The following is a 27500-nucleotide window of genomic DNA, read 5'->3' on the forward strand; positions in this document are numbered from 1 at the left end:
TGGCATCAGGCTTGGCCCGTTGTCTGCTATTGTGGCTGTTTTGAAATGCCTTTAAAAACATTTCTTTATCTTTATTTTTTTTTCTCGCTTTGGAAGATTTTAGTTGTGAATCTCACGGGCTGTTTTTTTTTGTCCTCCTTAAATGACATTTTGCCTTTTAAGACGGTTGAATGTCAGCTTTGTTGATCGTCGTTTCATATTTCTCTATGACTCACCTGTGTGAGCTCTCAGCTACTGTCTGTTTACACACTATAGTGATCTGTTGTAGCAGGTTAGAGAGAATTAACCTCATGTCAGCCAGAGAGCACACACACACACACACACACACACAATGTTTTCCGAGTGGCCACACCAACGGATTTATGTTAGAATCCAGAAACTACAGCAACACCATTTGTGTTGTTTTCTTTGAGAGAAACTCCACTGGTTTCAATTAAAGGTCAGTTTAAATGCCATGATTGTGAAAGAAGCCAAGCTAGACAGCTGCAATGAATATTGGTCCACAAGCTGGAGTTATATTTGGTCTCATCGGTCTCATCATTAGAGTTATATTGGGTCTCATCGGCCTCATCATTAGAGTTATATTGGGTCTCATCATTAGAGTTATATTGGGTCTCATCATTAGAGTTATATTGGGTCTCATCATTAGAGTTATATTGGGTCTCATCATTAGAGTTATATTTGGTCTCATCTGCCTCATCATTAGAGTTATATTGGGTCTCATCGGCCTCATCATTAGAGTTATATTGGGTCTCATCATTAGAGTTATATTGGGTCTCATCATTAGAGTTATATTTGGTCTCATCGGCCTCATCATTAGAGTTATATTGGGTCTCATCATTAGAGTTATATTGGGTCTCATCATTAGAGTTATATTTGGTCTCATCTGCCTCATCATTAGAGTTATATTGGGTCTCATCGGCCTCATCATTAGAGTTATATTGGGTCTCATCATTAGAGTTATATTGGGTCTCATCATTGGATACTTCCATTGAAGTAATGTTGGTGGGTGTGGCATGGCTTATTCTCCCCTCACAGGGCATGAGGCTGGTTTTACTAGAAACTGGGGACTGTTTTAACCACTCTGGCTTTCTGGTGTTAGCCTGTTAGCCAAGGCCTTTCTGGTGTTAGCCAAGGCCTTTCTGGTGTTAGCCAAGGCCTTTCTGGTGTTAGCCTGGTAGCCAAGGCCTTTCTGGTGTTAGCCAAGGCCTTTCTGGTGTTAGCCTGTTAGCCAAGGCCTTTATGGTGTTAGCCAAGGCCTTTCTGGTGTTAGCCTGTTAGCCAAGGCCTTTCTGGTGTTAGCCTGTTAGCCAAGGCCTTTATGGTGTTAGCCAAGGCCTTTATGGTGTTAGCCTGTTAGCCAAGGCCTTTATGGTGTTAGCCTGTTAGCCAAGGCCTTTCTGGTGTTAGCCAAGGCCTTTATGGTGTTAGCCTGTTAGCCAAGGCCTTTCTGGTGTTAGCCAAGGCCTGACATGCTGACCAGACCGGACACGTTGCAAAATACATTTAGAAATACTATTATTCATTTATTGTATCCAAACTGCTCGCGAGCGCCAACGAGCGTCTGCGACGCCTAAAAATAGAAGTCATTCCTATTTCTGGCGCAGATCACGCTGAAAGTCCTGCCTCTCCCATCTCCTCATTGGTTTATAGAAACAGGTACCCACGTGCCATCTCCTCATTGGTTATACCCACGTGGGTGATTGAAAGACTAACTGTTTTGCCGGTAGTTGTGGTAATACTATGAAAGTTTAGATGCGATCATCATATAAGTTCAAAGATGAAAAGGCCTGGAAGGAGGAGAGATGACTAGAAACGATTCTGTTGGCCGTTTTATGTGTGGATTAATTGTCGGTGTAGAGGACCTTGTGCATTTCAGGTTAAATAACAACTCAATGTTTATATCCCAGGACAAATTAGCTAGCAACAGCAAGCTAGCTAAATAGGACAAATTAGCTAGCAGGTGCAAGCTAACTAGCTAAATTGCCATACATGTTTAATGCTTTTCGACCTGTCCCCAAATTAATATCATTGGTTCAGAATTTGTTTTGATATTTTACCCTGCATGTCGTGATCGCGTTTGGTGTAGGGTGACAAAATACATTTATGCATGATGGCTCACGCGCGCAGCCGGTTTGGGTTTCGTGTGAGACCGTGTGTATACATACTCCTGCAACTTACAGGAACCTGAGAGAGGTACACCCTCTCCACTAGAGACTATACTACTGCAACTTACAGGAACCTGAGAGAGGTACACCCTCTCCACTAGAGACCGTGTGTACTACTGCAACTTACAGGAACCTGAGAGAGGTACACCCTCTCCACTAGAGACCGTGTGTACTACTGCAACTTACAGGAACCTGAGAGAGGTACACCCTCTCCACTAGAGACTGTGTGTACTACTGCAACTTACAGGAACCTGAGAGAGGTACACCCTCTCCACTAGAGACCGTGTGTACTACTGCAACTTACAGGAACCTGAGAGAGGTACACCCTCTCCACTAGAGACCGTGTGTATTACTGCAACTTACAGGAACCTGAGAGAGGTACACCCTCTCCACTAGAGACCGTGTGTACTACTGCAACTTACAGGAACCTGAGAGAGGTACACCCTCTCCACTAGAGACCGTGTGTACTCCTGCAACTTACAGGAACCTCCCATAGACTGTTTGAGTCTTACACTCTGTATTGTGAAGGTTTACGTTTCAGTTGATTTGCTCCAGAGGGAAATCTAGTTTGCAGTAAATACAATACAAAACATTTACAGCAGTGGAGGCTGGTGGGAGGAGCTGTAGGAGGAGGGGCTCATTGTAATGTCTGGAATGGCATCAATAGAACGGTATCAGACATATGAAACCACACGTTTGACTCCGTTCCATTGATGCCATTCCAGACATTACAATGAGCTCCTCCCTCCAGCCTCCTCTGATTTACAGACCGTGTAAAACCAGTCTCAATTCTATACATTTTGTCATTGACTCAACAGTGTAACATTGGCTGGGCTATCAAACGAGAAGTACCTGAAAAGCAGTGGAGGCTGCTGAGGGGAGGACGGCTCATAGTAATGTCTGGAACGGAGCGAATGGAATGGAATCAAACACATGGAAAACGTGTTGGATGTATTTGGTACCATTCCACCTGTTCTGCTCCAGTCATTACCACGAGTATGTTCTCCCCAAATAATATGCCACCAACCTCCTGTGTTGAAAAGGCTAAAAGTCAGGCGTTGTTTCCCTTGTTCCTCAGTGCCCATATAGTCACCTACCAGACTGTCCAGCAGATGGCGCTCCTGGCGTGTTATGGTGTTATACACTGGACAAAACATTAAGAACACCTGCTCTTTCCATGACATAGACTGACCAGGTGAAAGCTATGATCCCTTATTTATGTCACCTGTTAAATTCACTTCAATCAGTGTAGATGAAGGGGAGGAGACCTTTTTAAGAAGGATTTTTAAGCCTTGAAACAATTGAGACATGGATTGTGTACGTGTGCCATTCAGAGGGTGAATGAGGACAGACAAAATATTTAAGTACCTTTGAATGGGAAATGGTAGTAGGTGCCAGGCGCACCGTTTTGAGTGTATCAAGAACTGCAACGCTGCTGGGTTTTTCACACTGAACAGTTTCCTGTGTGTATCATGAAGGGTCCACCACCCAAAGGACATCCAGTCAACTTGACACAACTGTGGGAAGCATCGGAGTCAACATGGACCAGCATCCCTGTGGAACAGGGATTTGGAGTCCATGCCCCGAATGAATTGAGGATGTTCTAAGGGCAAAAGTACACTCAGTATATATATACACAGCTCTGTGAAAAGAGAAAGAGAGAGAAAGAGAGTACACTGGCTGGGGACTTAGGAAACTCTTTGTTTACGTACACAATGTAAAAGTGTGTACAGAGGGATGCAGAGAGGGAAGAAGTTAGAATTCAAGATTTCAAAGAGAGGGAAGCAGGGAGGGAGAGAGAGGGAAGCAGGGAGGGAGAGAGAGGGAAGCAGGGAGGGAGAGAGAGGGAAGCAGGGAGGGAGAGAGAGAGAGAGAGAGGGAAGCAGGGAGGGAGAGAGAGAGAGAGAGAGGGAAGCAGGGAGAGAGAGAGGGAAGCAGGGGGGAGAGAGAGAGGGAAGCAGGGAGGGAGTGAGAGAGAGAGGGAAGCAGGGAGGGAGTGAGAGAGAGAGGGAAGCAGGGAGGGAGAGAGAGAGAGAGAGAGAGGGGGAAGCAGGGATGGAGAGAGAGAGAGAGGGAAGCAGGGAGGGAGAGCGAGAGAGAGGGAAGCAGAGAGGGAGAGAGAGAGGGAAGGAGGGAGGGAGAGAGAGAGAGCGGGACGGAGGGAGAGAGAGAGAGAGGGAGGGAGAGAGAGAGAGAGAGAGGGAGGGAGAGAGAGAGGGAAGGAGGGAGGGAGAGAGCGGGACGGAGGGAGAGAGAGAGAGGGAAGGAGGGAGGGAGAGAGAGAGAGAGAGAGAGAGAGAGAGAGAGGGAAGGAGGGAGGGAGAGAGAGAGAGAGGGAAGGAGGGAGGGAGAGAGAGAGAGGGAAGGAGGGAGGGAGAGAGAGAGGGGAGGGAGGGAGAGAGAGAGAGTGAGGGAAGGAGGCAGGGAGAGAGAGAGTGAGGGAAGGAGGGAGGGAAAGAGAGTGAGGGAGGGAGAGAGAGGGAAGGAGGGAGGGAGAGATAGAGAGGGAAGGAGGGAGGGAGAGAGAGAGAGGGAAGGAGGGAGGGAGAGAGAGAGCGGGAAGGAGGGAGGGAGAGAGAGAGAGAGGAAGGGAGGAAGAGAGAAAGGGAAGGAGGGAGGGAGAGAAGGAGGGAGGGAGGGAGAGGGAGGGAGAGAGAGGGAAGGAGAGAGAGAGAGAGGAAAGGAGGGAGGGAGGGAGAGAGAGGGAAGGAGAGAGAGATAGAGAGGAAAGGAGGGAGGGAGGGAGAGAGAGAGAGAGGGAAGGAGGGAGAGAGAGAGAGAGAGGGAGGGAGGGAGAGCGAGAGAGAGGGAAGGAGGAGGGGGGTTTTGCTGAAACATGTGCTGCTCTGCTCTGCTCAGCACTAACCCCAATCCATTTCTCTGATACACCATTGGCACATGCTATCCTAATCTTCTTGATTGAGGAAACCAGGGGGAGGAGGGGACAGTGTAAAAAGAGAAGAATGGGGGAGAGATTAGAGAGAGAGACAGAGGACGTTAAGGCTCAGCCTGTTGGGAAATGAAAACATAGAGAGAGAGAACCTGTCATTAGTCCTCCAACGTTGGTGAAAGATGACACCATTTGACTTGGCAGATTCTCACATTGGTCACATGACCCTATAGCCGTGTCTATGTCGCTGGCCTATCATCAACCAGCCTTTCCCCTGCGTGTCTGTTTGTCTGTCTGTCTGTCTGTGTGTGTAGTTTACCCTAGAGCTACAGCACCATATAACCTAGCACAGACTGGGCTGTTTTCTCGTTTGGAACATCCGTGGATGTCCTCAGATTATTGTCACTCTGGGCGTAGCAGAGAGGCTGACCCCTGGTGGCCCAGAAGGACATTACATTACAGACAGTGTGTTAGATAGAGACAGATGGAACCTCTGGTGGCCCAGAAGGACATTACATTACAGACAGTGTGTTAGACAGAGACAGATGTGGCCCAGAAGGACATTACATTACAGACAGTGTGTTAGATAGAGACAGATGTGGCCCAGAAGGACATTACATTACAGACAGTGTGTTAGATAGAGACAGATGGAACCTCTGGTGGCCCAGAAGGACATTACATTACAGACAGTGTGTTAGACAGAGACAGATGTGGCCCAGAAGGACATTACATTACAGACAGTGTGTTAGATAGAGACAGATGGAACCTCTGGTGGCCCAGAAGGACATTACATTACAGACAGTGTGTTAGACAGAGACAGATGTGGCCCAGAAGGACATTACATTACAGACAGTGTGTTAGACAGAGACAGATGTGGCCCAGAAGGACATTACATTACAGACAGTGTGTTAGACAGAGACAGATGGAACCCCTGGTGGCCCAGAAGGACATTACATTACAGACAGTGTGTTAGATAGAGACAGATGGAACCTCTGGTGGCCCAGAAGGACATTACATTACAGACAGTGTGTTAGACAGAGACAGATGGAACCTCTGGTGACTTGCCTGCTGGCTCTGTGTGAGCTGCTGGTCGGGAGATGTCATGAATGATGCTAAATATACTATTTGAGTTGTTGGGAAAGTTCAAATGTAACATACACTGATGTTTACAGCTCTACATCATAAACTATTGTGTTATATATTATGTATGTTTTGACATTTATGAATATCATTCAAATGTTTCATCCATCCAAAACTGTCCTTCCTGCCATATCTAACCACACACCTCTGCTTGTCCCTGTCTCTGTGTGTCCCCCCACACACACCTCTGCTGGTCCCTGTCTCTGTCGTCGTCGTCCCCCTCTACACACACACACACCTCCCTCCAGAACCATGGAGGAGCTGGACCTGAGTCTGAGTAATGCTCTGACAGACAGCGTCCCCCGGGAGGGTCCAGAGGGCCTGGTGGGGAGAGACTTCGTGGCCCAGCTGGAGTCCGAGGCCTTCGTTGACCAGGTGGGCGAGACGGTGGGCAAGACAGACTACATCCTCCTGATGGACAATGATGGGACCAGGGCAGGTGAGCTGGCCGGAGGGTAAGGGGTTGGGGGTAGAGGGGATGGGGACGGGGCATGAGGGAGGTCATTGAGGTCAGTCACTATTACACTGATTGGTTTGGTTGGTTGATTGATTGATGACAATGGGACATTTGAATGAGCACCTGCCATGCTAACCAACTACTATTTTTTCATGTTGTCTGTCTGTAATTGTGTAATGACTTGGTGCTGCATATCTTGGCCAGGGCGCTCTTGAAAAATACATTTCAAATCTCAATGAGCCCTTCCTGGTTAAATAAAGGTTAAATAAATAGAACTATAGAAGTTAATTAGCCTACAGTGAATAACTTAGAATTTATGCTCCTACGGGCTTCCAAGTGCACATCTTTCCTAGCCAGGGGACAGTGCTCAGTGAAGGAGGGGTGGCTGAGGTCATGGTGTATTGAGGTGTAAGACTTTCCTCTCAGAATAATGCTCCCCTCTCAGGGTAATGCTCCCCTCTCAGGGTAATGCTCTCCTCTCAGGGTAATGCTCTCCTCTCAGGGTAATGCTCTCCTCTCAGGGTAATGCTCTCCTCTCAGGGTAATGCTCCCCTCTCAGGGCAATGCTCTCCTCTCAGGGTAATGCTCTCCTCTCAGGGTAATACTAACCTCTCAGGGTAATGCTCTCCTCTCAGGGTAATGCTCTCCTCTCAGGGTAATGCTCTCCTCTCAGAGTAATGCTCTCCTCTCAGGGTAATGCTCCCCTCTCAGGGCAATGCTCTCCTCTCAGAGTAATGCTCTCCTCTCAGAGTAATGCTCTCCTCTCAGGGTAATGCTCTCCTCTCAGAGTAATGCTCTCCTCTCAGGGTAATGCTCTCCGCTCAGGGTAATGCTCTCCTCTCAGGGTAATGCTCTCCTCTCAGGGTAATGCTCCCCTCTCATGGTAATGCTCTCCTCTCAGGGTAATGCTCTCCTATCAGGGTAATGCTCTCCTCTCAGGGTAATGCTCTCCTCTCAGGGTAATGCTCTCAGGGTAATGCTCTCCTCTCAGGATGTGTGTGTGTAATGTTACGTAACCTTACGTAAGCATCTCCAGATAAGTGACTGATAATGCCATACAGCAGGACAAGGCCTGCCGTTTTGGATCTGACAGTGTGTCAGTCCAGCGGCTGTGGCCTGATTTTATTGGAGTGTGTTTGTGTTTGTGTGTGTCCAGCAGACTGTGGCCTGATTTTAGTGGAGTGTGTTTGTGTTTGTGTTTGTGTGTGTCCAGCAGACTGTGCCTCAGCTTTAGGCCATGTCTATTGTCCCGACAATCTGTCCAGAGTTGCAGACTGTGTGTGTGCAGTTTTCCATGATGGTCAACTTCAGAAGTGCTGTGGGCAGTAATCATGCCATGTGTGTTAGTTCCTAGCTGACACCGGCCAGCAGCCTCCCACCCTGCATCCCACTGCTGGCTTTACCTCTGAAGCTAAGCAGGGTTTTTATTTGATTTATTTCACCTTTATTTAACCAGGTAGGCTAGTTGAGAACAAGTTCTCATTTGCAACTGCGACCTGGCCAAGATAAAGCGTAGCAATTCGACACATACAACAACACAGAGTTACACATGGAATAAACAAAACATACAGTCAATAATACAGTAGAACAAAAGAAAACAAAAAGTCTATATACAGTGAGTGCAAATGAGGTAAGTTAAGGAAATAAATAGGCCATGGTGGCGAAGTAATTACAATATAGCAATTAAACACTGGAATGGTAGATCGGCAGAAGATGAATGTGCAGGTAGAGATACTGGGGTGCAAAGGAGCAAGATAAATAAATAAATATATACCAGTATGGGGATGAGGTAGGTAGATAGATGGGCTGTTTACAGATAGGCTAAGTACAGGTCGGTCCTGGTCGCTCCCTAGATGGGAGACCAGATGCTGTTGGAAGTGGTGTTGGAGGGCCAGTTGGAGGCACTCTTTCCTCTGGTCTAAAGAAATATCCCAGGGCAGTGATTGGGGACATTGCCCTGTGTAGGGTGCTGTCTTTCAGATGGGACATTAAACAGGTCTCCTGACTCTCTGTGGTCACTAAAGATCCCATGGCACTCATTGTAAAAGTAGAGGTGTTAACCCCGGTGTCCTGGCTAAATTGCCAATCTGGCCCTCAAACCATCACGGTCACCTAATCATCCCCAGTTTCAATTGTCTCATTCGTCCCTCTCCCCTGTAATTATTCCCCAGGTTGTTGCTGTAAATGACAATGTTTTTTCAGTCAGTTTACCTGGTAAATAAACATACTGACACACCTTGTTGGGTGTATGTGTGTGTCCAAGTCGAAAGCTAATAGGTAGTTGGGTCTAATGTGTGTGTGTGTGTGTGTGTGTGTATGTGTGTCTGTTTGTGGGTGCGTGTGCGTGTGTGTGTGAACAGATGCCAACCCTGTGTTGGAGAATGGCGAGCAGGACGCCCAAGGGGCACAAGAACCTGGTAAGAGTTCATTTTCAGAATTCTTCTGTCCTTGGCGACTCTGAAAGTACCACCTGACTGTGCTCACTTCCCTCCATCCTCTTTTACTTCCTGTGTCCTCGTCCTTCGCTTCTTGTATTTCACTCATTTCTCCTTGTTGAGTGTTTTGAGTGTGTGTGTAGGTTTGCTCCTTTCATTCTTTTATAGTCAACCAAGGACTTTCAGGTCAGGATTTGAAGTTAGTTATATGTTGGCTGGACTTTTTGAGGTTCATTGACATCCTGTGATGCTCACATAAGAGCACAAGGCCTTTAATTGGTCTTTCCTTTCCTCTCTACTCAGATTGTTTATAGAAAAACATCTTTACCTTGTCCTGTCTCTGAGGATGAGTAGCTGTTGCTAATGTCCGCAGTAAACCAATAGAATCGTCTGGATTCTTATTGATGCTTTGTGTATAAGAACCTTGAAGTGACAGGATAAACAGTCTGTTTCTTGTGAGCATTCACATTGCACTTTCACTGCCATCCACTGCCATGAATCGCTTCAGGTTCTGTAGGGCTGCCGTGAATCGCTTCAGGTTCTGTAGGGCTGCCATGGATCGCTTCAGTTTCTGAAGGGCTGCCGTGGATCGCTTCAGTTTCTGAAGGTCTGCCGTGGATCGCTTCAGGTTCTGTAGGGCTGCCGTGAATCGCTTCAGGTTCTGTAGGTTTGCCGTGGATCGCTTCAGGTTCTGTAGGGCTGCCGTGAATCGCTTCAGGTTCTGTAGGTTTGCCGTGGATCGCTTCAGTTTCTGAAGGTCTGCCGTGGATCGCTTCAGGTTCTGTAGGGCTGCCGTGAATCGCTTCAGGTTCTGTAGGGCTGCCGTGGATCGCTTCAGTTTCTGAAGGGCTGCCGTGGATCGCTTCAGTTTCTGAAGGTCTGCCGTGGATCGCTTCAGGTTCTCTAGGGCTGCCGTGGATCGCTTCAGGTTCTGTAGGTTTGCCGTGGATCGCTTCAGGTTCTGTAGAGCTGCCGTGGATCATTTCAGGTTCTGTAGGGCTGCCGTGGATTGATTCAGTTTCTGAACTGCTGCCGTGGATCGTTTCAGGTTCTGAAGGGCTGCCGTGGATCGTTTCAGGTTCTGTAGGGCTGCCGTGGATCGCTTCAGTTTCTGAACTGCTGCCGTGGATCGTTTCAGGTTCTGAAGGGCTGCCGTGGATCGTTTCAGGTTCTGTAGGGCTGCCGTGGATCGCTTCAGTTTCTGAAGGGCTGCCGTGGATCGTTTCAGGTTCTGTAGGGCTGCCGTGGATCGCTTCAGTTTCTGAACTGCTTCCGTGGATCGTTTCAGGTTCTGAAGGGCTGCCGTGGATCGCTTCAGTTTCTGAAGGGCTGCCGTGGATCGCTTCAGTTTCTGTAGGTCTGCCGTGGATCGCTTCAATTTCTGTAGGTCTGCCGTGGATCGCTTCAATTTCTGTACGGCTGCAGTGGATCGTTTCAGGTTCTGTAGGGCTGCCGTGGATCGCTTCAGGTTCTGAAGGGCTGTCTCCGCTCTCTAATCCATTTGTAGTCCCAGTTGAATTCGATTGACCAGTTTTGAGCCTTCCCTCTGAAATGGGGTTCTGTGTGAATAGATCGGTACTAGTGTGTTCTTATAATCTGATGAAAGCATCATTAGTGTCTGATCCTCTTCCTCCTCTGAGGTAATTAACTAACTGGAGGAAGACTAATGCTGCCTCTGTGAGCAGCCCTTCTAATTTTACCCATTAACCATCGCTGTAGGAGGTCTGCAGATATTTCATACATTTCAACAGTGTAAGGGGAATTCCACTTCCTGTCAATTGTTTCCCCAAATACTTTTTTTTTGTAGAGGCCACGATTTAGCAGTGACTGTGCGCCGCTACTAAATGCATATAGGGGAAACACTTGGTGTGTGTTTTGTACAAAAAAATAATAATTTTAAATCAAATTTATTTATATAGCCCTTCGTACATCAGCTAATATCTCACCTAGCCTAAAACCCCAAACAGCAAGCAATGCAGGTGTAGAAGCACGGGGGCTAGGAAAAACTCCCTAGAAAGGCCAAAACCTAGGAAGAAACCTAGAGAGGAACCAGGCTATGAGGAGTGGCCAATCTCCAGGGTGGAGATTATAACAGAACATGGCCAAGATGTTCAAATGTTCATAAATGACCAGCATGGTCAAATAATAGGTCTGGGACAGGTAGCACGTCCGGTGAACAGGTCAGGATTCCATAGCCGCAGGCAGAACAGTTGAAACTGGAGCAGCAGCACGGCCAGGTGGACTGGGGACAGCAAGGAGTCATCATGCCAAGTAGTCCTGAGGCATGATCCTAGGGCTCAGGTCCTCCGAGAGAGAGAAAGAAAGAGAGAAAGAGAGAATTAGAGAGAGCATACTTAAATTCACAAAGGACACCGGATAAGACAAGAGAAGTACTCCAGATATAACAAACTACACTCAATCATATGACCCACTGAAGAGATGAGTCTTCAGTAGAGACTTAAAGGTTGAGACCGAGTTTGCGTCTCTCACATGGGTAGGCAGACCATTCCATAAAAATGGAGCTCTATAGGAGAAAGCCCTGCCTCCAGCTGTTTGCTTCGAAATTCTAGGGACAATTAGGAGGCCTGCATCTTGTGACCATAGCGTACATGTAGGTATGTACGGCCAAATCAGAGAGATAGGTAGGAGCAAGCCCATGTAATGCTTTGTAGGTTAGCAGTAAAACCTTGAAATCAGCCCTTGCCTTGACAAGAAGCCAGTGTAGGGAGGCTAGCACTGGAGTAATATGATCCAATTTTTTGGTTCTAGTCAGGATTCTAGCAGCCGTATTTAGCACTAACTGAAGTTTATTTAGTGCTTTATCCTGGTCCAGAGTAACGCCGAGGTCCTTCACAGTTTTATTTGAGACGAATGTACAACCATTAAGATTAATTGTCAGATTCAACAGAAGATCTCTTTGTTTCTTGGGACCTAGAACAAGCATCTCTGTTTTGTCCGAGTTTAAAAGTAGAAAGTTTGCAGCTAACCACTTCCTTATGTCTGAAACACAGGCTTCTAGTGAGGGCAATTTTGGGGCTTCACCATGTTTCATTGAAATGTACAGCTGTGTGTCACCTGCTTAGCAGTGAAAGTTAACATTATGTTTTCGAATGACATCCCCAAACGGTAAAATATATAATGAAAACAATAGTGGTCCTAAAACGGAACCTTGAGGAACACCGACATTTACAGTTGATTTGTCAGAGGACAAACCATTCACAGAGACAAACTGATATCTTTCTGACAGATTGTGAAAGAATGTGGTGATCGATGGTATCAAAAGAAGCACTAAGGTTTAGGAGCACGAGGACAGATGCAGAGCCTCGGTCTGATGCCATTAAAAGGTAATTTACCACCTTCACAAGTGCAGTCTCAGTGCTATGAAGAGGTCTAAAGCCAGACTGAAGCATTTCGTATACATTGTTTTATTTTTTTTGTTGTCTTCAGATTTCTTTTTCTTCCATTTTATCATTCTAATTCCTTTGCCATTCTGAGCATTCCAATCCACTTCACATTCCCCTTTCTTGGAAGTACTGACCAAGATGAGGAAATGCTTAGTCTGATGCACCCAAACCTTTTTGCTCTTCTACACCAACACTTACCACTGAAATACAGTACAACTCTCTCTCCCTTCAGCCCAGGTTGAGCTGTATAAGAGTATAGAGCTTGTGGCTGGTGGAAAATCACATTTTTTACTGCACTGGGACTTTAAAGTCGCAATCAGCAGTAGAAACAATAACAAAGTGTCCTCGCCAGTGGTGTAAAGTACTTAAGTAAAAATACTTAAAGTACTATTAAGTCGGTTTTTGGGGGGTATCTGTACTTTGCTTTACTATTTATATATCAAACAACTTTTACTTCACTACATTTCTAAAGAAAATAATGTACTTTTCACTCCATACATTTTCCCTGACACCCAAAAGTACTGCTTACATTCTGAATGCTTAGCAGGACAATAAAATGGTCTAATTCACACACTTATCAAAAACAAAATCCCTGGTCATCCCTACTGCCTCTGATCTGACAGACTCACTAAACACAAATGCTTTGTTTGTAAATTATGTCTGAGTGTTGGAGTGTTCCCCTGGCTATCTGTAAATGATGTCTGAGTGTTGGAGTGTTCCCCTGGCTATCTGTAAAGGATGTCTGAGTGTTGGAGTGTTCCCCTGGCTGTCTGTAAATGATGTCTGAGTGTTGGAGTGTTCCCCTGGCTATCTGTAAATGATGTCTGAGTGTTGGAGTGTTCCCCTGGCTATCTGTAAATGATGTCTGAGTGTTGGAGTGTTCCCCTGGCTATCTGTAAAGGATGTCTGAGTGTTGGAGTGTTCCCCTGGCTGTCTGTAAATTATGTCTGAGTGTTGGAGTGTTCCCCTGGCTATCTGTAAAGGATGTCTGAGTGTTGGAGTGTTCCCCTGGCTATCTGTAAATGATGTCTGAGTGTTGGAGTGTTCCCCTGGCTATCTGTAAATGATGTCTGAGTGTTGGAGTGTTCCCCTGGCTATCTGTAAATGATGTCTGAGTGTTGGAGTGTTCCCCTGGCTATCTGTAAATGATGTCTGAGTGTTGGAGTGTTCCCCTGGCTATCTGTAAAGGATGTCTGAGTGTTGGAGTGTTCCCCTGGCTATCTGTAAATGATGTCTGAGTGTTGGAGTGTGCCCCTGGCTATCTGTAAATGATGTCTGAGTGTTGGAGTGTTCCCCTGGCTGTCTGTAAATGATGCCTGAGTGTTGGCGTGTGCCCCTGGCTATCTGTAAATGATGTCTGAGTGTTGGAGTGTTCCCCTGGCTATCTGTAAATGATGTCTGAGTGTTGGAGTGTTCCCCTGGCTATCTGTAAATGATGTCTGAGTGTTGGAGTGTGCCCCTGGCTATCTGTAAATGATGTCTGAGTGTTGGAGTGTTCCTCTGGCTATCTGTAAATGATGTCTGAGTGTTGGAGTGTTCCCCTGGCTATCTGTAAATGATGTCTGAGTGTTGGAGTGTTCCCCTGGCTATCTGTAAAGGATGTCTGAGTGTTGGAGTGTTCCCCTGGCTATCTGTAAATGATGTCTGAGTGTTGGAGTGTTCCCCTGGCTATCTGTAAATGATGTCTGAGTGTTGGAGTGTTCCCCTGGCTATCTGTAAAGGATGTCTGAGTGTTGGAGTGTTCCCCTGGCTATCTGTAAATGATGTCTGAGTGTTGGAGTGTTCCCCTGGCTATCTGTAAATGATGTCTGAGTGTTGGAGTGTTCCCCTGGCTATCTGTAAATGATGTCTGAGTGTTGGAGTGTTCCTCTGGCTATCTGTAAATGATGTCTGAGTGTTGGAGTGTTCCCCTGGCTATCTGTAAAGGATGTCTGAGTGTTGGAGTGTTCCCCTGGCTATCTGTAAATGATGTCTGAGTGTTGGAGTGTGCCCCTGGCTATCTGTAAATGATGTCTGAGTGTTGGAGTGTTCCCCTGGCTATCTGTAAATGATGTCTGAGTGTTGGAGTGTTCCCCTGGCTATCTGTAAATGATGTCTGAGTGTTGGAGTGTTCCCCTGGCTATCTGTAAATGATGTCTGAGTGTTGGAGTGTTCCCCTGGCTATCTGTAAATGATGTCTGAGTGTTGGAGTGTTCCCCTGGCTATCTGTAAATGATGTCTGAGTGTTGGAGTGTTCCCCTGGCTATCTGTAAATGATGTCTGAGTGTTGGAGTGTTCCCCTGGCTATCTGTAAATGATGTCTGAGTGTTGGAGTGTGCCCCTGGCTATCCATATATACATTTAAAAAATAAAATGGTGCCGTCTGGTTTGCTTAATATAAGGAATTTTATGTTATTAATACTTTTTGAGCAATTCCATTTACTTTCAAAACTTAAGTATATGTACAACCAAATACTTTTTACTTTTACTCAAGTAGTATTTTACTGCCTGACTTGAACTTTTACTTGAGTCATTTTAAGGTACCTTTACTTTTACTCAAGTATGACAATTGGGTACTTTTCCCACCACTGTGTGTGTGTACTGTGTGTGTACTGTGTGTGTGTACTGTGTGTGTACTGTGTGTACTGTGTGTGTGTCTGTACTTTTTCCACCACTGTGTGTCTGTACTGTGTGTGTGTACTGTGTGTCTGTACTGTGTGTACTGTGTGTGTGTCTGTACTGTGTGTCTGTACTGTGTGTCTGTACTGTGTGTCTGTAGTGTGTGTCTGTACTGTGTGTCTGTACTGTGTGTATGTGTACTGTGTCTGTACTGTGTGTCTGTACTGTGTGTACTGTGTGTGTGTCTGTACTGTGTGTTTGTACTGTGTGTCTGTACTGTGTGTCTGTACTGTGTGTCTGTACTGTGTGTGTACTGTGTGTGTGTCTGTACTGTGTGTTTGTACTGTGTGTGTGTGTGTGTCTGTACTGTGTGTCTGTACTGTGTGTCTGTACTGTGTGTGTGTGTACTGTGTGTCTGTACTGTGTGTCTGTACTGTGTGTGTGTGTGTGTGTGTACTGTGTGTCTGTACTGTGTGTCTGTACTGTGTGTGTAAAAAGCTGAGGGATGTAGCTGGAGAAATATAACCACTCAAATGGACTCACCATCCATGATATCGACATGATCATTTTGACCATGTTTTGAGGCTAAACAGTGTTTGTTTACATTTACTTTGTTTAAAAACATTGGAGTTAAACAAGTTTATATTTTGGGTTCTGATGAGGTATGACAGTTGAACTAAGCGTATGAGTTATATTCGTCAAGACTCGCTGGGTACTAATCATTCATTTATACATCTGAAAATGAATGTAGCAACTGCTGATTGCCCCTTTAACTATATTTAACAAGTTTATTTATATGTAGATGAGAGGAGAGGACAGGAGAGGACAGGACAGGAGAGGACAGGCGAGGAGAGGACAGGACGGGAGAGGACAGGACAGGAGAGGACAGGACAGGACAGGAGAGGACAGGACAGGAGAGGACAGGAGATGAGATGACAGGAGAGGAGAGGACAGGAGAGGAGAGGACAGGAGAGGAGAGGACAGGAGAGGACAGGACAGGAGAGGAGGGGACAGGACAGGAGAGGACAGGAGAGGAGAGGAGAGGAGAGGACAGGAGAGGATAGGAGAGGAGAGGACAGGAGAGGAGAGGAGAGGACAGGAGAGGACAGGAGAGGACAGGAGAGGACAGGACAGGAGAGGACAGGAGAGGAGAGGACAGGAGAGGAGAGGAAAGGACAGGAGAGGAGAGGACAGGAGAGGACAGGAGAGGACAGGACAGGAGAGGAGAGGAGAGGACAGGAGAGGACAGGAGAGGACAGGAGAGGAGAGGACAGGAGAGGACAGGAGAGGACAGGACAGGACAGGAGAGGACAGGAGAGGACAGGAGAGGAATGGACAGGAGAGGAGAGGAGAGGAGAGGACAGGAGAGGAGAGGACAGGAGAGGACAGGAGAGGAGTGGACAGGAGAGGAGTGGACAGGAGAGGAGTGGACAGGAGAGGAGAGGAGAGGAGTGGACAGGAGAGGACAGGACAGGAGAGGAGAGGACAGGAGAGGAGTGGACAGGAGAGGAGAGGAGTGGACAGGAGAGGAGAGGAGAGGAGAGGAGAGGAGAGGAGAGGAGAGGAGAGGAGTGGACAGGACAGGACAGGACAGGAGAGGACAGGACAGGAGAAGAAATTAGATTTCATGTAATGGACGTACACAGAATAGTCCAAATTGGTGCAGTGAAATGAAAAAAAGAACTAAAATAAAAACAAACAAAAATTCTAAACAATAAAAACTGAAAAGTGGTGCACATGTATTCACCCCCTTTGTTATGAAGCCCCTAAATAAGATCTGGTGCAACCAATTACCTTCACAAGTCACATAATTAGTTAGATTGCACACAGGTGGACTTTAAGTGTCACATGATCTGTCACATGATCTCAGTATATATACACCTGTTCTGAAAGGCCCCAGAGTCTGCAACACCACTAAGCAAGCAGCACTATGAAGACCAAGACCTCTCCAAACAGGTCAGGGACAAAGATGTGGAGAAGTACAGATCAGGGTTGGGTTATAAAAAAATATCAGAAACTTTGAACATCCCACAGAGCACCATTAAATCCATTATTAAAAAATGGAAAGAATATGGCACCACAACAAACCTGCCAAGAGAGGGCCGCCCACCAAAACTCACAGACCAGGCGAAGAGAGCATTAATCAGAGAGGCAACAAAGAGACCAAAAATAACCCTGAAGGAGCTGCAAAGCTCCACACCGGAGATTGGAGTATCTGTCCATAGGACCACTTTAAGCCGTAGACTCCATAGAGCTGGGCTTTACAGAGTGGCCAGAAAAAAGCCATTGCTTAAAGAAAAAAATAAGCAAACACGTTTGGTGTTCGCCAAAAGGCATGTGGGAAACTCCCCAAACATATGGAAGAAGGTACTCTGGTCAGATGAGACTAAAATGTAGCTTTTTGGCCATCAAGGAAAACGCTATGTCTGGCACAAACCCAACACCTCTCATCACCCCGAGAACACCATCCCCACAGTGAAGCATGGTGGGGTGTTTTTCATCGGCATGGACGGGGAAACCGGTCAGAATTGAAGGAATGATGGATGGTGTTATACACAGGGAAATTCTTTAGGGAAACCGGTTTGTCTTCTAGAGATTTGAGACTGGCACGGAGGTTCACCTTCCAGCAGGACAATGACCCTAAGCATACTGCTAAAGAAACACTTGAGTGGTTTAAAGGGAAACATTTAAATGTCTTGGAATGGCCTAGCCAAAGCCCAGACCTCAATCCAATTGAGAATCTGTGGTATGACTTAAAGATTGCTGCACACCAGCGGAACCCATCCAACTTGAAGGAGCTGGAGCAGTTTTGCCTTGAAGAATGGGAAAAAATCCCAGTGGCTTGATGTGCCAAGCTTATAGAGACATACCCCAAGAGACGTGCAGCTGTAATTGCTGTAAAAGGTGGCTCTACAAAGTATTGACTTGGGGGGTGAAGAGTTATGCATGCTCACGTTTTCTGTTAATTTAATCTTATTTCTTGTTTGTTAAAAAATATTTTGCATCTTCAAAGTGGTAGACATGTTGTGTAAATCAAATGATACAAACCCCCTAAAAAATATATTATAATTCCAGGTTGTAAGGCAACAAAATAGGAAAAATGCCACGGTGGGTGAATACTTTCGCAAGGCACTGTCAGTAGTAACTAGGTCAGAGAGTTAGGAACGTAGAGACAGAGGCCCCAGGAATCCTAAGCTTGAGAGCCATGAGGAGTGTGTTTGTGTCTGTGGTTATTCATACGTATACGCCTGTGTGTATATCTGCAGCATGATGCCGCTGGCTGAGATGCATGTATGTTACTGCATAGTGAGAAGGCTGTGGAGGCCTCCCGGGTGGTGCAGTGTTCAAGGGCGCTGTACTGCAGCGCCAGCTGTGCCACCAGAGACTCTGGGTTCGCGCACAATTGGCCCAGCGTCGTCCAGGTTAGGGAGGGTTTGACCGGTAGGGAAATCCTTGTCTCATCGCGCACCAGCGACTCCTTTGGTGGACCGGGCGCAGTGCGCGCTAACCAAGGTTACCAGGTGCACGGTGTTTCCTCCGACACATTGGTGCGGCTGGCTTCTGGGTTGGATGGCGCTGTGTTAAGAAGCAGTGCGGCTTGGTTGGGTTGTGTATCGGAGGGCGCATGACTTTCAACCTTCGTCTCTCCCGAGCCCTACGGGAGTTGTAGCGATGAGACAAGATAGTAGCTACTAACAATTGGACGCCACGAAATTGGGGAGAAAAAGGGGTAAAATTCAAAAAAATAAAATAAAAAGAGAAGGCTGGGGAGGGGATGGGTTGGAGTTGACAGATCTGGTCCTGGGGAGGGGATGGGTTGGAGTTGACAGATCTGGTCCTGGGGAGGGGATGTGTTGGAGTTGACAGATCTGGTCCTGGGGAGGGGATGGGTTGGAGTTGACAGATCTGGTCCTGGGGAGGGGATGGGTTGGAGTTGACAGATCTGGTCCTGGGGAGGGGATGGGTTGGAGTTGACAGATCTGGTCCTGGGGAGGGGATGGGTTGGAGTTGACAGATCTGGTCCTGGGGAGGGGATGGGTTGGAGTTGACAGATCTGGTCCTGGGGAGGGGATGGGTTGGAGTTGACAGATCTGGTCCTGGGGAGGGGATGGGTTGGAGTTGACAGATCTGGTCCTGGGGAGGGGATGGGTTGGAGTTGACAGATCTGGTCCTGGGGAGGGGATGGGTTGGAGTTGACAGATTTGGTCCTGGGGAGGGGATGTGTTGGAGTTGACAGATCTGGTCCTGGGGAGGGGATGGGTTGGAGTTGACAGATTTGGTCCTGGGGAGGGGATGGGTTGGAGTTGACAGATCTGGTCCTGGGGAGGGGATGTGTTGGAGTTGACAGAGCTGGTCCTGGGGAGGGGATGTGTTGGAGTTGACAGATCTGGTCCTGGGGAGGGGATGGGTTGGAGTTGACAGATTTGGTCCTGGGGAGGGGATGGGTTGGAGTTGACAGATCTGGTCCTGGGGAGGGGATGTGTTGGAGTTGACAGATCTGGTCCTGGGGAGGGGATGTGTTGGAGTTGACAGATCTGGTCCTGGGGAGGGGATGGGTTGGAGTTGACAGATCTGGTCCTGGGGAGGGGATGGGTTGGAGTTGACAGATCTGGTCCTGGGGAGGGGATGGGTTGGAGTTGACAGATCTGGTCCTGGGGAGGGGATGGGTTGGAGTTGACAGATCTGGTCGTGGGGAGGGGATGGGTTGGAGTTGACAGATCTGGCCTGGTTGGGATTGCTTTACTAACCAGAACTCTTGTTCTCTTCCCCATCGCCCTCACCCACCATGCACCATGTTTCCCTACTCCTAATCATACTCACTCACATCCTCCCCTTCCATTTCTTTTGGATCATCCCTCCATCTCTCTCTGTCTCATTCCATCATCCCTCCATCTCTCTGTCACTCTCTTTGTCTGACTGTCACTCTCTGTCTGTCTTTCTGTTTTTCTGTCTGTCTCTTTCGCTCTCGTCCTCTTTTTCTTAATTCCTACATTTCTTTATCCTCAACTTTTTATTCCTCTTTTCCCTCTGCTCTCATCACTCCTCTCTCCTCTCTGCTCTCATCACTCCTCTCTCCTCTCTTCTCTCTGCTCTCTTCTCTCCTCTCTTCTCTCCTCTCCTCTCTGCTCTCTCCTCTCTGCTCTCTCCTCTCTGCTCTCTCCTCTCCTCTTCTCTCTCCTCTCTGTTCTCCTCTTCTCTCTCCTCTCCTCTCTGCTCTCCTCTTCTCTCCCCTCTCCTCTCCTCTCTCCTCTCCTCTTCTCTTTCCTCTCTGTTCTCCTCTTCTCTCTCTCCTCTCTTCTCTCCTCTCTTCTCCCCTCTCCTCTCCTCTCTCTTCTCCCCTCTCCTCTCTCCTCTCTCCTCTCTCCCCTCTTCTCCCCTCTTCTCTTCTCCCCTCTGCTCTCTTCTCTCCTCTCCTCTCTCCTCTCCTCTCTTCTCTCTTCTCCCCTCTCCTCTCTCCTCTCTCCTCTCTCCCCTCTTCTCCCCTCTTCTCTTCTCCCCTCTGCTCTCCTCTCTCCTCTCCTCTCTCCTCTCCTCTCTGTTCTCCTCTTCTCTCTCCTCTCCTCTCTCTTCTCCTCTTCTCTCCCCTCTCCTCTCCTCTCTTCTCCCCTCTTCTCTTCTCCCCTCTCCTCACTCCTCTCTGCTCTCCTCTTTCCTCTCCTCTCTCCTCTCCTCTCTGTTCTCCTCTTCTCTCTCCTCTCTTCTCTCCTCACCTCTCTGCTCTCTCCTCTCCTCTCTCCTCTCCTCTCTCCTCTCTTCTCCCCTCCCCTCTTCTCTTCTCCCCTCTCCTCACTCCTCTCTGCTCTCCTCTCTCCGCACTCCTCTTCTCTCTCCTCTCTTCTCTCCCCTCTCCTCTCTCCTCTCCCCTCTTCTCTCCTCTCCTCTCTGCTCTCCTCTCCCCTCCTCTCTGCTCTCCTCTGCTCTCCTTTTCTCTCCTCTCTCCTCTCCTCTCTGCTCTCCTCTCTCCTCTCCTATTTGCTCTCCGCTCTGCTCTCCTTTTCTCTCTCCTCTCTGCTCTCCTTTTCTCTCTCTGCTCCTCTCCTCTTCTCTCTCTCCTCTCCTCCTCTTTTCTCTCTCCTCTTTTCTCTCTCCTCTCCTTTTCCCTCTCCTCTCCTCTCCTCTCTGCTCTCCTCTTCTCTCTCCTCCCCCCGCCCCCCCAGTACCATCTCTAACCACCACTACCACCGCCAAATGTCCTTCAGCCTGGAGGCCCCTGTAGGAGACCCTGTGGACTCTCTCCTGACTCCCACCACCCCTCCATCAGAATATGGGTTAGGGTGCTCCGCTATCGTCAACATAAGTCCTCTCCCTCCAGCTCTGACTGGGTTACTGAGCCTAGAGGACCAGAGGATTAGAAAGATGCCTCCAGACACACAGATGAACAGACACACAATTACTATGCAGATATATATGTGTACTGACAGAGTAACATCAGATATATATGTGTACTGACAGAGTAACATCAGATAAATATGTGTACTGACAGAGTAACATCAGATATATGTGTACTCAAAGTAGCCTCCCTCTCCCTCTCTCTCTCTTTCTCTCTCTCTCTCACTGTCTCTCTCTCTGTCTCTCTGTATGTCTCTCTCTCTGTCTCTCTCTCTGTCTCTCTCTTTCTCTCTCTTTCTCTCATTCTCTCTCTCTTTCTCTCTCTCTCTCTCTCATTCCCTCTCGCTCTCTCGTCTCACCAACATCCTTGGTATTATGCTTCAGTGGACAAGTTACCACTGCCAGCTTCTCTCCTCCCGTCAGCACCTTGTTTCTCACTGAGCTAACGCTGCCAGCCTGTTCTCCTAACACCAAACTCACACTGCTTCTAGCTGTCCTTGTAATAACTCTGTTTATCAAACAGTGGCATCGTTTCTAACATGCTGATTTTTAACACAAGTGACACTTTCAGACTTTCTCACGTTTCTGTCTTTTAAGTAAATACATGTTTAGGTTAAAATTCCACTTCTTGTAGTCCGTTTCATAGGCCAAAGAGACTGCCCTTACGGTAATCTCAAAGAGACTGCCCTTACGGTAATCTCAAAGAGACTGCCCTTACGGTAATCTCAAAGAGACTGCCCTTACGGTAATCTCAAAGAGACTGCCCTTACGGTAATCTCAAAGAGACTGCCCTTACGGTAATCTCAAAGAGACTGCCCTTACGGTAATCTCAAAGAGACTGCCCTTACGGTAATCTCAAAGAGACTGCCCTTACGGTAATCTTCTTGTAGTCCGTTTCATAGGCCAAAGAGACTGCCCTTTCGGTAATCTCAACGTGCAATATGCAGCTCAATTTTATGCCCGATTACTGATTGGATGTTAAACATAACATTTTAGCATAACAAGGAGTGGTACCTAGACTAGACTCAGACGGTCGTCATCTTGATTTTGGACTACTTTTCGTGCCCTTGATATCAAGCCTCCTGTTCCTCCTCTACATAGCACATCTGTGTACTGCGCGCCGTCCGCCTGTCTGTCTGTCTGTCTGTCTTAGTCTGTCTTAGTCTAAATGTCTGTCTGTCTGTCTGTCTGTCTGTCTGTCTTTGTCTGTCTTTGTCTGTCTTTGTCTGTCTGTCTTAGTCTGTCTGTCTTTGTCTGTCTGTCTGTCTGTCTGTCTTAGTTTGTCCGTCTGTCTGTCTTAGTTTGTCCGTCTGTCTGAGTTTGTCCGTCTGTCTGTCAGTTTCTCTTTCTTGACCAATGTTCCTCAAATTAACCTCTTGTTGATTCTGTGAATGTCTGTGAATATTTGTTGGTTTTCTCTTATCTCCTATTCAAATTATACAGTTGAAGTCAGAAGTTTACATACACTTAGGTTGCTTCTACACCCCTCAGCTGATATCTCAAAGTGCTGTACAGAAACCCAGCCTAAAACTCCAAACAGCAAGCAATGCAGGTGTAGAAGCACGGTGGCTAGGAAAAACTCCCTATAAAGGCCAGAACATAGGAAGAAACCTAGAGAGGAACCAGGCTATGAGGGGTGGCCAGTCCTCTTCTGGCTGTGCTGGGTGGAGATTATAACAGAACATGGCCAAGATGTTCAAATGTTCATAAATGACCAGCATGAGTATGGTATCTCTACTGCTCCTGCTGTCTCTAGAGAGTTGAAAACAGCAGGTCTGGGACAGGTAGCACGTCCTGTGAACAGGTCAGGGTTCCATAGCCGCAGGCAGAACAGTTGAAACTGGAGCAGCAGCACGGCCAGGTGGACTGGGGACAGCAAGGAGTCATCATGCCAGGTAGTCCTGAGGCATGGTCCTAGCGCAACAGGGCAATGGTGTGCTTTAGGACCATGCGGACGCCTCCGAGCGGTCGGGTAGGTTGTTTGTAGTGTTTATCCGACTGGATAAAACATAAATAATAATATGTTATGTCCCCCCCACTTCTATGACCAAAGTTGAAATGTTAATTCACTCTACCTAAATGTCTTTTTGTCCTTTTATTGAAAGATGAGAGAGTGGTAGTGATAGCAACCTTTCAATCCTGAGTGTTTTTTGCTGTTGTGAAAACTAAAACTGGCAGATGACAGTGGAACATAACAGTAGAAATCTGTTTCAGAAGCCTGCTGGTGGTGGCTGGAACTGGCAGATGACAGTGGAACATAACAGTAGAAATGCCACTCTGTTTCAGAAGCCTGGTGGTGGTGGCTGGAACTGGCAGATGACAGTGGAACATAACAGTAGAAATGCCACTCTGTTTCAGAAGCCTGGTGGTGGTGGCTGGAACTGGCAGATGACAGTGGAACATAACAGTAGAAATGCCACTCTGTTTCAGAAGCCTGGTGGTGGTGGCTGGAACTGGCAGATGACAGTGGAACATAACAGTAGAAATGCCACTCTGTTTCAGAAGCCTGGTGGTGGTGGCTGGAACTGCGTCTCTGATTACATAACAGGCCTTTTTAGCTTTTCTTTTGTAGAGGTCAGAGACGGTGCCAACGTCTCAACCTTCCATGTTTTGTCTCGTTCACAAACAGAACTTTGATTAAAAGCATTAGCTTATTGAAATGGGGAATCGTTTTAAACTGCAATTAAGTACTCTGCTTGAGGAATAACGTTTCTGAAGAATAATGTTTTCTATAATTATTAATGAGGGCAGGACACTCAATCATTAATCAAGGTCCTTTAACAACACAAGAGGGACGGGAGACCGATATCCGAAAATAGTGATCACCACAAAAACTCACTTGGCTTTCCTACTGGTACAGTACAGGAAACTGTTTTACACTTAGAAGAGCTGTACCCTTCTTTTTTAAATTTAACTTTACTCACACCTAGGGCCTCCCGAGTGGCGCAGTGGTCTAAGGCACTGCATCACAATGCTAGCTGTGCCACTAGAGATCCTGGTTCGAGACCAGGCTCTGTTGCAGCCGGCCGCGATTGAGAGACCCATGGGGCGGCGCACTATTGGCCCAGCGTCGTCTGGGTTAGGGGAGGGTTTGGCCAGGCAGAGATGTTCTTGTCCCATCGCCCGCTAAGGACTCCTGTGGTGGGCCGGGCCCAGTGCACGCTGACACGGTCGCCAGGTGCACAGTGTTTCGTCTGACACATTGGTGCAGCTGGCTTCCGGGTTAAGTGGGCATTGTGTCAAGAAGCAGTGCAGCTTGGTTGGGTTGTGTTTCGGAGGACGCACGGCTCTCGACCTTCGCCTCTCCCCAGTCCATAAGGGAGATGCAGCGATGGGACAAGACTGTAACTACCAATTGGAAACCACAAAATTGGGGTGAAAAAGGGGTCAAAATAAAAAGGTTAGATCAACCTGTTCGTACCCGCTCCTCTCATGAGACTGGAGTTCTCTCATGTTCTCTGCTGAGCGGAGCAGGGGGCCTGGCTAGCGCTGCTGTGTGGCCTCTTGGCCGGCTTCTCTCTGCCTCTCCTCTCCGGGGGGAGATCTCTAGTTCCAGCTATATGGGACAGGCTGCCCTACTTACAGCTGGGGGCTGCAGCAGTGGATGGATGGCCCCACAGCAGATGTGCTTAATGAGGAGGGACGGTCCTCCTCTGCCTCCCTGCTCCACTATCCTCTCTGCTGCCTCCTCTGCCTCCCTGCTCCACTATCCTCTCTGCTCCCTACTCCACCATCCTCTCTGCTGCCTGCTCCACTATCCTCTCTGCTCCCTACTCCACTATCCTCTCTGCTGCCTGCTCCACCATCCTCTCTGCTCCCTACTCCACTATCCTCTCTGCTGTCTGCTCCACTATCCTCTCTGCTGCCTGCTCCACTATCCTCTCTGCTGCCTGCTCCACTATCCTCTCTGCTGCCTGCTCTGCCTCCCTGCTCCACTATCCTCTCTGCTGCCTGCTCCACCATCCTCTCTGCTGCCTGCTCTGCCTCCCCACTGTAATACTTGTGAACGCACACCAAAGCCTGACTCTCTTTTCATCCTAATAATGTACAAACAAGAAATGTGGCTAAAGCCTCTATATACACTGCTCAAAAAAATAAAGGGAACACTAAAATGACACATCCTAGATTTGAATGAATAAAATATTCTTATTAAATACTTTTTTCTTTACATAGTTGAATGTGCTGACAACAAAATCACACAAAAATTATCAATGGAAATCAAATTTATCAACCCATGGAGGTCTGGATTTGGAGTCACACTCAAAATTAAAGTGGAAAACCACACTACAGACTGATCCAACTTTGATGTAATGTCCTTAAAACAAGTCAAAATGAGGCTCAGTAGTGTGTGTAGCCTCCAAGTGCCTGTATAACCTCCCTACAACGCCTGGGCATGCTCCTGATGAGGTGGCAAATGGTCTCCTGAGGGATCTCCTCCCAGACCTGGACTAAAGCATCCGCCAACTCCTGGACAGTCTGTGGTGCAACGTGGCATTGGTGGATGGAGCGAGACATGATGTCCCAGATGTGCTCAATTGGATTCAGGTCTGGGGAACGGGCGGGACAGTCCATAGCATCAATGCCTTCCTCTTGCAGGAACAGCTGACACACTCCAGCCACATGAGGTCTAGCATTGTCTTGCATTAGGAGGAACCCAGGGCCAACCGCACCAGCATATGGTCTCACAAGGGGTCTGAGGATCTCATCTCGATACCTAATGGCAGTCAGGCTACCTCTGGCGAGCACATGGAGGGCTGTGCGGCCCCCCAAAGAAATGCCACCCCACACCATGACTGACCCACCGCCAAACCGGTCATGCTGAAGGATGTTGCAGGCAGCAGAACGTTCTCCACGGCGTCTCCAGACTGTCAATCTTGGTGTTCTCTGGCAAATCTCAAACGTCCTGCATGGTGTTGGGCTGTAAGCACAACCCCCACCTGTGGACGTCGGGCCCTCATACCACCCTCATGGAGTCTGTTTCGGACCGTTTGAGCAGACACGTGCACATTTGTGGCCTGCTGGAAGTCATTTTGCAGGGTTCTGGCAGTGCTCCTCCTGCTCCTCCTTGCACAAAGGCGGAGGTAGCGGTCCTGCTGCTGGGTTGTTGCCCTCCTACGGCCTCCTCCACGTCTCCTGATGTACTGGCCTGTCTCCTGGTAGCGCCTCCATGCTCTGGACACTACGCTGACAGACACAGCAAACCTTCTTGCCACAGCTCGCATTGATGTGCCATCCTGGATGAGCTGCACTACCTGAGCCACTTGTGTGGGTTGTAGACTCCGTCTCATGCTACCACTAGAGTGAAAGCACCGCCAGCATTCAAAAGTGACCAAAATATCAGCCAGGAAGCTTAGGAACTGAGAAGTGGTCTGTGGTTATCACCTGCAGAACCACTCCTTTATTGGGGGTGTCTTGCTAATTACCATTTAATCCCACCTGTTGTCTATTACATTTGCATGTGAAATGTATTGTCAATCAGTGTTGCTTCCTAAGTGGACAGTTTGATTTCACAGAAGTGTGATTGACTTGGAGTTACATGGTGTTGTTTAAGTGTTCCCTTTATTTTTTTGAGCAGTGTATTCATGATCTGCCTTTAATCCCGTAGGTTGGGAAAGCACACCAGTGTATCCTCATTCCTCACTGATGTCCTCTGTAGTGGAAGCTAGCTCTTTCATCTTCTGCCTTTTCCACATGTAAAGTTCTAATCCCTCATCCCAATGACATTAAATCCACATTTAGAGCTTCTCAAAATGGTTGGTGGTGTACTATACTGTGGGACAGGGAGATGTAATGTGGTGTCTTCCTGTGGGACAGGGAGATGTAACGTGGTGTCTTCCTGTGGGACAGGGGGATGGAGCGTGGTGTCTTCCTGTGGGACAGGGAGATGTAAAGTGTTGTCTTCCTGTGGGACAGGGAGATGGAGCGTGGTGTCTTCCTGTGGGACAGGGAGATGGAGCGTGGTGTCTTCCTGTGGGACAGGGAGATGTAACGTGGTGTCTTCCTGTGGGACAGGGAGATGTAACGTGTTGTCTTCCTGTGGGACAGGGAGATGTAAAGTGTTGTCTTCCTGTGGGACAG

At 47.8% G+C, this 27500-nt stretch overlaps 1 protein-coding gene across 10 annotated transcripts in view; it reads left to right on the forward strand.

Moving 5' to 3' along the window:
• Positions 1-27500, forward strand: part of LOC110535213 (uncharacterized) — a 166574-nt gene that overhangs the window by 30409 nt on the left and 108665 nt on the right. For 8 of the 10 annotated variants that reach the window (XM_090189283.1, XM_090189287.1, XM_090189286.1 and 5 more), the window contains exons 2-3: positions 6447-6637; positions 9016-9072. In XM_090189283.1, coding sequence (XP_090045409.1) covers positions 6451-6637; positions 9016-9072 — 244 coding nt within the window. In that variant the 5' untranslated portion in view covers positions 6447-6450. The remainder of the gene's footprint in view (positions 1-6446; positions 6638-9015; positions 9073-27500) is intronic. The other 2 variants (XM_090189285.1, XM_090189295.1) reach the window with 1 other exon arrangement.

The sequence above is a fragment of the Oncorhynchus mykiss genome, chromosome 11, assembly GCF_057628025.1.
Source record: "Oncorhynchus mykiss isolate SJ-2025 chromosome 11, ASM5762802v1, whole genome shotgun sequence".
Classification (NCBI taxonomy): domain Eukaryota; kingdom Metazoa; phylum Chordata; class Actinopteri; order Salmoniformes; family Salmonidae; genus Oncorhynchus; species Oncorhynchus mykiss.